Source organism: Culex pipiens, chromosome 3 (assembly GCF_016801865.2).
Source record: "Culex pipiens pallens isolate TS chromosome 3, TS_CPP_V2, whole genome shotgun sequence".
NCBI lineage: Eukaryota > Metazoa > Arthropoda > Insecta > Diptera > Culicidae > Culex > Culex pipiens.
This window is the reverse complement of record NC_068939.1, coordinates 23,920,538-23,933,436: the sequence shown is the minus strand read 5'-3', so window position 1 is coordinate 23,933,436 and position 12,899 is coordinate 23,920,538. Positions and strand designations below refer to the sequence as shown.

The window sequence follows — 12,899 nt, the reverse complement described above, 5'->3', positions numbered from 1 at the left end:
TTTCATATTGAAAAAAACATGAATCACCAAATTCATCGGTTTCAGTATTTTATTAAATACAAAATAAGACCAGTAGTTGCTGATTTATTGTTATTATCGTCCTCAAATTGACTTAAATTTAAATTTCCATTCAAAAAATTGTCTGTAAAGAAAGATAGTAGAACGCTTACATACGCAATTTCAATATCAAAAATACATTTTGAAAGTTAACCAAATTTTGAAATTTGAGACCACAGATTGGTAAAAGACGGTATTTCGAATTTTCTTAATGATAGCAAAAGGCCGTCCCGAGCAGATGGGAATAACTTGGGTATAACATTTTTTGATATTTGAAAATATTAGGCCAATAACATTTATATTGTGAAGGCAGACAAAAATCAAAATACGAGCGCAACCTGTCAAAGCCTGTTGCGTCACAGGCTGATGTGTACATGCTGTGCTTACGTCAAACCACTCCATTTTTGTACGGCGCAACAGACTTTTTCGCGCAACAGAAGAGATGCGCAGTTCGGTTTGGTGGTGCGCGGATAATAACAAGATTTGCTAATCGTCGTAATGATTTTTTTGTTATTGGATTGTCATAGTAATAACAGACTAATAAAACTTTTAGTTGTTCTTCGAACAAATCTTTGTTATTATTTTTTGTTATTCCAGAGTTGTTTTGGCTTTCAACCAATATCAGACCAATAACAAGTTTTGTTATGATAACATAAACTGTTATTAAACTCTTATGCAAACATGGATTTTTCAAGAAGATTCCATAACACATTCTGTTATTGAAATGGCATGAATTTTGTTATTACCGTCTGCTCGGGATTGCAAATATTTTTAAAGGTTTAAGTCCCTTGCCTTTGGCAAAATTCGAGGGGAGAGGGAGAGAAAAGAAACGGAACAATCAAATTACTTGACATTGTTTCAACATTTCAATGAAAAAAGCGTTGTAAAATGCAATACCCATTAGAACCGCTGTTTTACAATCATTAGTTTAAAAAGTGTCAAAGTAAAAACGAAAAAAAAAAACATTTATTGTGAACTTTCCGGAAATGTACTTCAAAATTTTACAAAGCTTCAAAATATTTTCAAACTGTTTCGATCATGCTTAAAGGAGTTATCAACGCAGGAAAATGCATTTAAAATAGTTTTCAAATGATTGCCGTGCAATATATTTCATATTTTGAATTATATTTCGTTTGATAGTGTGTGTAGACTCCGTGTAAAAGGGGTGTCAAACTAAAAAGTGACCCCGTTTGTTTGACAACAGTTGGTGTCAAACCATCGAGGTTTGAGTGTATCACAAATGAACAAACAAACAAACTCGCACTTTTTCGTGTTTGACAGTTTGCCATACTCGCAAACTTGTTGCGGTAAACTTGCAAACAAGGCAAAATGTATGCAGGCTGACGTTTGTACAAACAAATCCAGGCAAACGTGGCAAACATACAAGGCAGGCAATCTGCCAAACTGTCAAAAGTGCGAGTTAGTTTGTTTGTTTGCCGTAGTGTAATAGTTCCTTAACCAATGAAATAAAAATATCGATCTTTTCTATTATTTTTAGTTATTATTAGCTATTCTTAAACACTTCTTTTTTTACCCAGTGCGTCAAACTCTCTGAACATATCGTTTTTTTTTCGTTTTTTTTCTCTCGTATACAAGAACGAGAGTTCGTTTACTTGTCAATTTACCACTTCTCTCTTCCACTATTGATTGCATATTTAAAGGCGCTTCCTTTCGTACGATAACAGTCAGAAGTTTTCAGTCAGCTGTTGAGAGCGGACGTGTTTACAGCGTTGCGTTGAATAAATTAACACATTTTAAACCAAACACTGTTGATTTTCTAATCTTCCACATATCCGAATAAAGGAAAGAAATCTAGACTATTCGAAATCTCACCACGTCTTCCACGATGGCCCTCAATTTGGACGAATGTTACGACCATGTCATGGGACTGGTCGAACAGGCTGGCACGGTAAATACAATTCGAACCCATTTTGATAATGATGTGATGTTCCCGAGGGATTGTTAATTAAATTATTGTACCATTTGGTTTAGATTATTGCCGAACGCAACTATGGCGAGAAAGCCGTGGTCGAGAAGTCGAGCAATATCGATTTACTCACCGAAACGGACCAGCAGGTCGAACGGCTGCTGATGGATGGTATCAGTGGGAAATATCCGGATCATAGGTAGACAGCGTTAATGTTAGTTCATTAGGACTATTTTCGATTATGCTTGTAACGTTACTTCAGGTTTATCGGTGAGGAAGAGACCAGCGCCGGGAAGCAGGCCGAGTTGACGGATGCCCCAACCTGGATCATCGACCCTGTGGATGGTACCATGAACTTCGTTCACAGTTTCCCTCATTCCTGCATTTCGATTGCCCTGCTGGTTGAAAAGGTCGCGGAAATTGCCATCATCTACAATCCGATTTTGAACCAGAAATTCACTGCTCGTCGTGGCAAGGGTGCGTTCATGAACGGTAAGGCAATCCGTGTGTCCGGTGAAACTCGGCTGGAGCACGCCCTGGTCACCACGGAGTTTGGAACCAGTCGTGAGGAGGAAAAGACTACGGTTGTTCTGGAAAACATTGGCAAGCTGGTTCGCGTAGTTCATGGGTAATTTTGGACTGAATTTTGAATCATAAACCTCTGAAAACAAAAACATTCCCCACCCACAGAATGCGCAGTTTGGGATCGGCAGCCCTCAATATGGCGATGGTGGCGCTGGGAGGGGCGGACTTTAACTACGAGTACGGAATCCACGCGTGGGACATTGCCGCCGGAGATCTGCTGGTGCGCGAAGCTGGTGGAGTTTGTTTGGACCCCGCTGGTGGGCCGCTAGATTTGATGTCACGTCGTGTGTTGGCTGCGAGCTCGCAGGAATTGGCCGATAAAGTGGTCGCCATGCTGACGCAGTACTACCCGCAACCGAGAGATTAAGAATTACTTAACTGAAAAAATATTGAATTAGAATGTCTATTTAACTGAAAAGTTAATCTGGTGTACTTGAAAATGTTTTACTTAAAAAATTAGTAATCTTTCCATTTTGTATATTTTTGTTAAAGTCTCAAGATTAATATACCTTTTCTTGAAGTAATGTTAAGTTCAATAGTGCAATATTTTGTACCTCATATTTAAATTCTGTGCCGGTTAACGAACAAAAAGTAGTTATAAAATATGATCAATATTACTTTCGAGATATTCAATAAAGCGTTAAAACTGCATTCAACTTTATTTATGTATTCTTCAAGAGATTTAAACTAATGGGGTTCAAAGCCAGTTATCGATCAGACCACGGGAACCTCACCCCCAAATCCATTGAAATTAGTATGTAAAAATCGTAGAATTGTATGGAGATGCAACTGTTTCAGTTTTCTACCGGTGAAATGCGTAAATATTGACCAACGTTGTTTGGATCCATCATCCGACCCATCGTTGATTAGGTAATCGGAAACCCTCTCCAACTAGTCCATAACATTGATGATCTGGCAACCCTGGCTCGAGTTATAACCACTTAAGTTATATCTGTGAACTTATTTTTCTGGAATAAAAAAATAACTGAAATATGTGTCCAAACCACTCATATTACCCATTATTGGTAAAAAGGGAGGAAGGCATCAACCACATAGGTGGATTAAGTTAGTTTTTTTTATAGAAGTGATGGTGTGGCTTTCATCTCGGGCAAATGGAACGCTAAACTAGTAAAAATCTGTTTTACAGAATTTTCAATTGTCGTAAACTAAGAAGAAATCATGTAATTTTTTGATTTGCTTCATAAGACGACAAAAATGTAGCCTATTCTTGTAATTTTTTTGATAAAATGATAAATGTAATCTGTAAATATGATATCTTTTTTTTTTTTTTTTTTTTTTTTTTCTGGTATGATCTGGTATTCTGGGGAATGGTCTGGAGAACACTTTTCCCGAAGAGAGCATATGGATTCGTTGTCCCTAGACCTGGCGCATCGGCAAACAATCCGATGTATCCGGAATCAACGGTTTTCCCTCAAAAAGCATCAAATTTTCCTTAGCATGCTATGAAAGCTTGATGAACACAGCGACGCCGTACGTCAGGCAGCTACCACGTGAAGTTGGTGCGTGATTTTCCCAGACCTGTAGGAGCGTTTGAAAAAAAAGTTCCAATTTCCCATAGTAATTCCCATGTAAACTTTAACCCTGATGCGCGCAGCCAGTTTACAACCAAATGAGCTGATATTTGGCATGAAAGTCCCTATGGGCATGCCCTACAAGGGGAACCATACTAAAACTTGATCCGAGAACTTTTTGAAAAACGTACCCACCCTAATACCCATTCCCAGCAGTCTAGACGGTGCACCATGGTACCGTAATCTGGGGTCAATCGGGACTACAGTCTGAATAGGGACAGCAGTTTTTAGAGCACTTAAAGCTTTTAAATTTGAAAATGGATGTACACATTTTGTTGGCCTGAGTCTGTTCTAACCGAAACCATCATGAAAAATTAAAATACTGTGCTCCAACCAAGGCTCCAACATGGTTAAAACTGCTGTCCCAATTCGCCCCATGTGTTCCGATTGACCCCAGTTAACGGTATATGAATGATACTCAAAATACGTTTTTTTTAGCAATTTACTAAGTAAATTTATCTGTACAGCAGCTTTTTGTGAAAATTCCTGTTTTTTTAGTGATTCAATGTCAAACCAGCTGGATGTTTTGGCATGGGAATTCTTTTGCCAAATTAATATGAGTGGTGTTTTTTGTTTGGCGATAAGGGTGGTCCTATTCAAAACAGAGTGGATCAAAACAAAATATTATATGAGCTTAAAGCCAAAACCACAAAAAATCATATTTTCACCACATTTCATAAGAAAGGTGATTCGTTGGGCTTTCAAAAAAAAAAAATAGTAAGACATTTTAATTTTAGTTTTTACATAGCTGAACTAAACTTACAGATCAAATCATCACTGTCATGCTATCTTGTCGCAAGTACATTTTTGGACAAATTGAGTTAAAAAATTGCTGCAATTGCGACAACTGGTCATTGGGATTCCGGCAAGCAAATTCAGCCAAACTTAGAGACAAAGCTCGTAATGCTCAGCCAAACAAAATGTGTTTGTTATTATTTCCATTGCGTGCTCTATTTTTTGTTAATTCAAGGTCAACCATTAAAAAGCGTTTTTCTCGGAACGTCAAAAAGTGTCGTGCGACAAGATGACAGCAAAAAAAAAAATCAAACCATCCACATTAACGACCCCGGGTCTTTTGTGGTCTCTATTGCAAGTTTCTGCTCGAACCTAGGAGTCCGAAGGCTTGAATGGCGAGAGCACCCAAACCTCTTTTTACTCCAAGGAACCTTCCACCCCAGTGTTTGAACTGACGACCTTTGGATTGCGAGTCCAACCGCCGCCAGCGATTCCACCGGAGTAGGCTTGGTTTGGTGTGTTGTTTGTACTTATGGCATGTTCTTTATTTGAAGTTCTCGGAACTTTACAGCTAACACAGCTTACAGCTGAAAATATTTGTCTGTGATTTTTCATGATTGTTAACGTAACATGTTCAAAAATAGTAAATATTGTATAAAAGGATTATGAGTTACTAAATTTTAAAGACAAAAAAAAATAGAAATTCGGTATATCAATCGCACTGGATGTACCATGCTTCTCCATCGAAATGAGTTCCAATACATTTTACTGGAGACGCAATTGATGTAACGAATTTAGATATTTTTTTTTCAATTCTGTAGAAGCAAATGTATTTAGCAATTCCATTTGAAAAGAGCATAAACTCAAAAAATGTACAAATGTGCTCAAATTTTTTTTTGGGAGTGCTTGACCAAAATAATACGAACCATTTTTTTGTTTGGCCGTTAGGGTGACCTGCACCGTGCTAGTGAAAAAAGGGCCCAAAAACTATTGTTCAAAAAATCATATCTACGAGCCGTTTCAACTGATTTAGCTGTCTTGGATGCAAATAAAAGGTGATTAATTGGCTTTTCAAAAAAAAAAAAAACAGTTGCGAATCTTTTAAATCAAGCCTAATTTTTGAAAAAGTAATACGTGTCTGGACCAAAGAGCCTATGTATAAAAATATTTTTATCGGATTCCTCGGGAAAATTCACATAACATATCAAAAATGTAAGGCGTTCCCAAGAGTTTTTGAAAATAAAAACAGGGGTTTTCGACGCATCGCGTGCGGGAATCTAAAATTTACGAAAAAGGGAAAAATGATCCAAAATTTTCGTAAATAAAAGACGCATAGTCATATATCAAAATCATCATCATCAAAACGTGCGGGTCGACATCTCCAATTTTTTATATGTTACGTTCAATTTCCCGAGGAATCCGTTAAAAATATTTTAAGACATAGGCTCTTTGGTTCAGACCGTGGTTCAGACACAGAAAAAAGGCCATTTTAAGTTTTCATACGAATTTTTCAAATGTTTGGCTGTTTTTTTTCGGATTTCTAATTATTTTTTCTTGTAAGGCAAACTATTCACCTTTCAATTACGTCCAAAACAGTATTCACTTCTGGGATGTCATAATTATAAAGCCTTCACAATGTTTGGAAAACGAATTGAAACGCAGTTTGTCTAATTTACTTCAATTGTTTATTAATTCCATCAGTTTTGTTTTATTTTTTCTTCCATCTGGACAAGTCCTCAGTACTCACTTCGAGTGTGTTCTTTGCTTCAGAAAGAGTTTGAGTGAAAAATAAACGATTATTCATAGCACATTTCTGGGGGGAATGGGAGGGCTGTGGCATTTGTGGGGGTCACAATAGTTTAACAACACAAACGTGGTGGAATGTCTTACACTCTAATCAGTTTGATTTGCTTCTAAAATTTGCTGCATTCTTTTTAGCCCGGGAGAGTCGAGTACACAACCAAGTAACAACAGGTCTATAAACTAATGATTCGTGGAGGCGGATTCATTTAGTTTTTTTTCTTCTAGTAGTCAGTTTTTTGTTTGCGATAGCTATTAGCTTTTGCGAAAATATTGTAAAAGTTCTACGTACGTAAATAACAATGTATAAATAGATAGATATATATTTCTGAGCTCCTAGAGTTCCATTGTCGTCTTCCATTGCTTCAATGCAAGTATTTGCGCGTTTTTTCATTACAATTATAATAAAAAATATTTCATTTATTATATATGGTATCCCTTAGAAACTAATAAGTACTCTGCAGTGCGAACGCATAGAGGACGCGCGATTGTCGATCTTACGCGAGAAGAAAAAAACATAATAATTGAAAAAACGGGTCGCCTTAAAAAAAACGCTACACCATTTGCCGCGTTCCGTTATAGTTTGTTTAAAATTGACCTAAGACTACTACCACACTTTAAAGATACAGCACCAGTTTGTTCACTTTTAGCCACGCACGCACACGTACGCCGGGGTGGTCTTTATTCTCTAACTTTAATTTGAACTAATTATTCAAAGAGCTTGTTTCTGTTTGTTTGTTCTGCGGTAGTCTTTTTTTCGGTTGAATGTGCTAAATGTTGTTACGTAAGAAACTAATCTGATTTAAAAAATGTAACTTGCGGTAGAAGTTGCTCACAATTGCGCTTGTTTTTTTTTGTTGTTGCTTATTTTGCTTTCAATTATTCGAGAAGGAATTCACAGTTCAGTTTGTTTGCTTTAAGATTAATTAGTTAAGTTATACAGTTTATGTGTATAGAGTTATTTGTCTTCGATAACGCCTTGCTTTTTTGTGGTTCTGTTGCGTTGGAATGGAGAAAAATGCATCCTACGTATTGACTAACGATCCTAAAAACGACATTCACTGGAGGGTTGAGGGGTACAATGAGAATGGGAGAGTATATTTGCTATAGTTACGTGTCCGATAAGATTTGATCTAAATAGTTTGAAGCACCACATTTTTTTTCGTTTTAGGTTATGATTTTTGCTTTTGCTTTTTTCGGTTGTGGGAAAGGTCAACTGTGGTTAAATTCTACTGGTTTCACATCGATATCAATGATATGTAAGAAGTGGGTATGATACTGATATCGTTTTCGGTTGCTTTTCTGGTTCCGGCACATGATAATGAGAAAGAGAGAGAGAGTGTTTGTTTCATTAGCTATCTACTGGGTGATGATGATCGTAACTCCGTCCTAACACATTCACTGCTCTAAATTGGTCTACACAGTAACGTCCACATTGATATAGATTTGGCAAGTCTCACATGTTCACAAAGTATTGGCCTCCCTTCTCCTCCTACTGCAAGTCCTCCTCGCACTTGGGCACATCGAAGATTTCCGCAAACAGCGGCGGCAACCGGATCGAGCTCCAGTTCTGCCGGAACCACTCCAGGTGGGCAAAGTGTTTGTCCCCGAGCATGCGCAGCTCGTGGATCTTAGCCTCTAGTGCCGGCATGATCTGCAACGCAGCAGCAGCGCTGGAACCAACGGCGGCCCCATTCGAGCGCGATCGGGTGATTTGAACGCGCAGCGCTTCGGCGATGCACTCGCGTGTCCTCAGGATCAGCTTGGTTTCGGTGAGGCCAGGCCGGTCGGATAGCAGGATCAGCGCCGAGTAGAGGCCGATCTCGGTATCGCTGAGGCCGCACGCGTTGAGCCCGCTGACAAAGCTGAACAGTGCGTTGGCGTAGTCGACCTGTAATTAGAAATGCATTTTTATTCCTCTGCTCCTCATGTTATTTTTCCAGTCTTTCAGCAACTCTTGTTTTCTCTTTACGATTTTTGAACAATTCTCTACGAAATCGGCTGATTTCAACCATTTTCATTTCTGTTCATATAAAAATGGTACGTTAATATGATCATTAGTGCGCTGCCCACGGGGACGCGCTGTCTTGTTTTTGCATGCTCATTTTCATTTCTTTTGTGTCGCTGTTTGTGTGCATGGGGTGATTGGTTATTATAATTGAATAATGACATCATAAGTGCAGTGCTTCTTGGGACGCGCAGTCCTGTTTTTTCGCGATCATTTTCGTCGTAAATGATCGTCAAAATTTATTCCAACTGGCAGTTTTAGTATTAACTCATCAAACTATCGATTTTATGAAGAGTAAAGCGTCATTTATTTACTATTTTTGAAATTTGCTCGCGTTATCTAAATTGTAAAAACAGTAAAAATATGCTGATAAGTCCAGCCCATAGCACTACTGCTCGGCTGGCAAGCGTTCGATAAAAAAAAAACTTTTTAATTAATCAATTATCTATCTTTCCGCAGCCGGCTGCCTAAGATTTAAAATTTTCAACCGATAAACAAAATGCTTATGGTCACATCACTGCCACTCGTGAATCCTGAGCTCATACCCATCTACTAACCCCCTCAAAACTCATGTGATACTTTGTCGGAGATGCAGTCGATTGGGCGGTCTCTATCACTCAAGTAGCCAACCTCCTGTGGCCGAATGGTTACGGGTTTCGCCTCATAAGCGGAAAGTCATGGGTTCTTCTCAGGGTGGCAGCCTTAGGTTTTAAGTTCAGAGGTAGCAGCAACCGCATGAGTATAAAACGGTTGCTTCACGTGCTCTTCAAGGGGTGTACCCCATTTGGCATAATGGACATTTGGCATAACGGGTTTTCAAGATGGACGTTTGGCATAATGGACGTTTGGCATAATTGGTCCAAGACATCAGGGACATTTGGCATAATGGACGTTTGGCATAATGGACGTTTGGCATAATTCGTTCAAAACCCATCAAGGACGTTTGGCATAATTTTTGCTTGCTTTTTTTTTTGTTCAATTTGTATTTATTTTTTTAGTAAAGAATAATAATTCATAGGTTTTTTTTTCCTTTTTTCTAAGCAGATACTTTAAAAATTATTTTTGTTTTCAAGAAATCTAGTATCTTTGTCATTTTCTCCCAATAGATGTATTTTTTTTCCTTTTTTTCTAAATAAAGCTTTAAAATGCAATTTTTCATAAATATAAAATGCATTTTTTCATAAATATATAATATTGAGATTTGTCTTCTTTTGAAATATTTTGCAGCTAATTTTTTGTATTCAATTATTCCTTCTTTTATTTTAAATTCAACCTAACAAAGTGATGTAAGTTTTGCCAGTCTTTGAAATTTAGCAATAAAGATTTTATACTGTTTACCCTTTTCCCTCCTTTTTTAAATTCAACCTAAAGAATGTATGTACATTTTGCTCTTCTTAAACGAAATGCATTTAAATTTTTTAAAGCAATTCGCTCTTTTTTTATTTTAAAGCTAAAATAAGGTAAAATCTCTCAAAAAATGTGCAGTTTGTTTTTTTTTCTTCAAAATTTTGCAATTATTGTTTTTATGCAATTTTTCTCTTTAATATTCATCCTTAATAAGGGATGTACATTTTTTCTTTCTTTAAATATTTGACAAATGAGTTATGAAATTTTCCCTTCTTTTATTTTAAATTCAACTTTTAGAAGGGAAAATCTCTAAAAACAATACTTTTCGAATATTTGACAATTAACTTCGATTATGAAATTTTTTATAAAATTTATATTTATTTATATAAAATTCAACTTATGGAAGGAAAAGTAAATTTAAAGATTCACATTTTGACACTCTTAAAATGTTTGACTATCGCAATATTTTTATGTTTTTCACCTACCTCTCTTAAAAATAACATTTAATCAGCATTTTTTTTTTTTTGGGCAGCTGTCCCTTCTTTAAGATTAGTATTGAATAAATAAAAGAAGGGAAAATTCCATAAACAACTTTATTGCAAAAATTAAACCAACAGAGAAAAAATGTGCAGAAATTATATAAATGTTTAAAGATAACATCTATAAGAGAATTTCCCTTCTTCAAGTTAAATATTAAAAATGATGGGAAAATTGAATAAAAAAAAACTTAATTGCAAGATATTTAAAGAAAAGCAACATCGACATCCATTCACCCAAAATACAGGATCGAGAGTATAATTCCATCAAAATTTATAGAGAGCCCAATGCTAAACTCGATAGAATAATGGTACCAACTCACACCTGCAAAACAATTAATTTAATTAATTAATTGAAACAGTAAATCTGCAACAAAATCTGACTACTCTTGTGTCACCAAGCTGCTGTGGCCAAAGCAGTTTAGTCATTGAGTTAGTCTATTAAAGGTCTCTGGTTCAGTTCCCGTAGAGAACACTTTTTGTTTTGAAGGATGAACTTTTTCGTGAAAATGGACTCGAGGGCATAATTCTCTCGGTCATTTATAACTGTGTTCTCTGTGTCTGTGAATCTTTCCGCTAGTCTCGTGTTGGATGAGTGCTGCCCAGTTCTGTGGTTTCTTTAAATTAAATTCGAAAAAAAGGGAAAATGTGAATTTATTTAGAGATTTCCTTCTTCAAGTAAAATTTTGATCAAAAGAAGGGAAAATTGAATTATAAAAGCTCAATTGTCGAAGATTTTAAGAGATTTTCTCATCAGGAATTTCATATAAAAGAAGGGAAAATTTCATTTAAAAAATTACTGCTAATTATATTGAAAGGGGAAAAATCTTAAGCTAACAAGAGATATTTTCTTCTTTATACTAATTATTTAATAAAAATATCAAAATTTCATTGAAAAGACTTATTCTGAATTATTCAAAAAGGAAAGAATTTACTATTGGGGAAAAAATATTGAGATACTTAATTTTTTATAGAAAAAAATGATAATCACTTAAAAAATATACATTAAAAAATATACATTTTCATTCGTGAAAATGACAAATACTTAACAAAAAAAACAAGCTAGTAATAATCATGCCAAACGTCAATTATGCCAAACGTCCATTATGCCAAACGTCCATTATGCCAAACGTCCCTGATGTCTTGGACCAATTATGCCAAACGTCCATTATGCCAAACGTCCATCTTGAAGATCCGTTATGCCAAATGTCCATTATGCCAAATGGGGTACACCCTGTAAATAATGCCCAGCCGACCGGTATTGGCTGGGCAGTCCAGTCGCATTGTCCAGATCAGAGCAAAGGGAACACCGCAAGAGTAGCGCCGCAAAAAGACAATTGTCTTTACAAGACCCCGCGCGGCAAATAATAGCTGCTGGGAAGAGCTTGAAAAATGACACGAAAAAAATGTCACCGCAGTTCTAGCGATACATAGCGCACAAGGCACAAGGAATGGAGTTTACAGCATCTGGATGGAACAGCACTTTTCCTCTCAATAGGAACTGTGTTATAGATCTGGAAATGCTTAATAACAGTAAAAATGGGTAACACGATACAATAGTCCTTGTAATCAGGATTCCGTGTCTTAATACTCAAACGGAAAAAAAAATCACTCAAGTATCGGACTAACATTCCCATCCACTTCCCCGTGACCCTACCACTGGTCGTGGCCGGCGCCGGTATTGATCAGCATGATTGGGGCCTTTGTTAAGTTGCGAAGCGAGGAATGATAGCTCCCACTCATCTTCCACGGCTCGTGGATGTAACTTCTGGAGGTCCTGGTCAATAACGGAGTAGCAACTGCGGGTGGGCACCTATGCTTATGCTTATGCTTATATAAAAATGGTACGTAAATATTAAAAAATCTGAAACTTTTGAAGGATTTTTTGTTCAATTTGGTGTCTTCAGCTAAGTTGTATTAATGAGAACTATTCTGAAAAAAATAAATGCACGGAAAAACAAAGTCTGCCGATTTTATATCACTGATTTTTTTTTTTTCAAAAAATCAGTCTCCCCAAATCTTTATTTTTTAATTTTTACATTTTATAGATGACAAAAACCGCAACTTTTGAGCCATAGATAATGATAATATTAAATAATAGTTTTTTATACATATTTTTTTTTATATTTGCCGTTAAGAAGAGCTCTTAGTGCCGATGCATGTCTGTTTCAAAATGCCAAATATTGAAAAGGGCGTCTCTTTTGAAATGTATGTGTGTTTTGATTCCTAAGTTTTCAAATTATTTTTTTTAGTCATAGCTAAAAAAAAAATTTTTTTTAGTCATAGCTAAGCGGAAAATATTTGTTCATATT

The 12,899-nt window shown here is 36.4% G+C and overlaps 2 protein-coding genes across 5 annotated transcripts in view; one reads left to right on the top strand and one right to left on the bottom strand.

Moving 5' to 3' along the window:
* Nucleotides 1-1,754: 1,754 nt before the first annotated feature.
* On the top strand, nucleotides 1,755-3,220 carry LOC120420653 (inositol monophosphatase 1-like). The gene is made up of 4 exons (XM_039583737.2): nucleotides 1,755-1,966; nucleotides 2,050-2,183; nucleotides 2,247-2,612; nucleotides 2,675-3,220. The coding sequence occupies exons 1-4, from the start codon at nucleotides 1,904-1,906 to the stop codon at nucleotides 2,934-2,936; spliced, it is 825 nt and encodes a 274-aa protein (XP_039439671.1). The 5' UTR covers nucleotides 1,755-1,903; the 3' UTR covers nucleotides 2,937-3,220.
* Nucleotides 3,221-6,562: 3,342 nt separating this feature from the next.
* LOC120420658 (ecdysone-induced protein 78C) overlaps nucleotides 6,563-12,899 on the bottom strand; it is a 93,341-nt gene continuing 87,004 nt past the window's right edge. For all 4 annotated transcript variants that reach the window (XM_039583750.2, XM_039583751.2, XM_039583752.2 and 1 more), the window contains one exon: nucleotides 6,563-8,587. In XM_039583750.2, coding sequence (XP_039439684.1) covers nucleotides 8,189-8,587 — 399 coding nt within the window. In that variant the 3' untranslated portion in view covers nucleotides 6,563-8,188. The remainder of the gene's footprint in view (nucleotides 8,588-12,899) is intronic.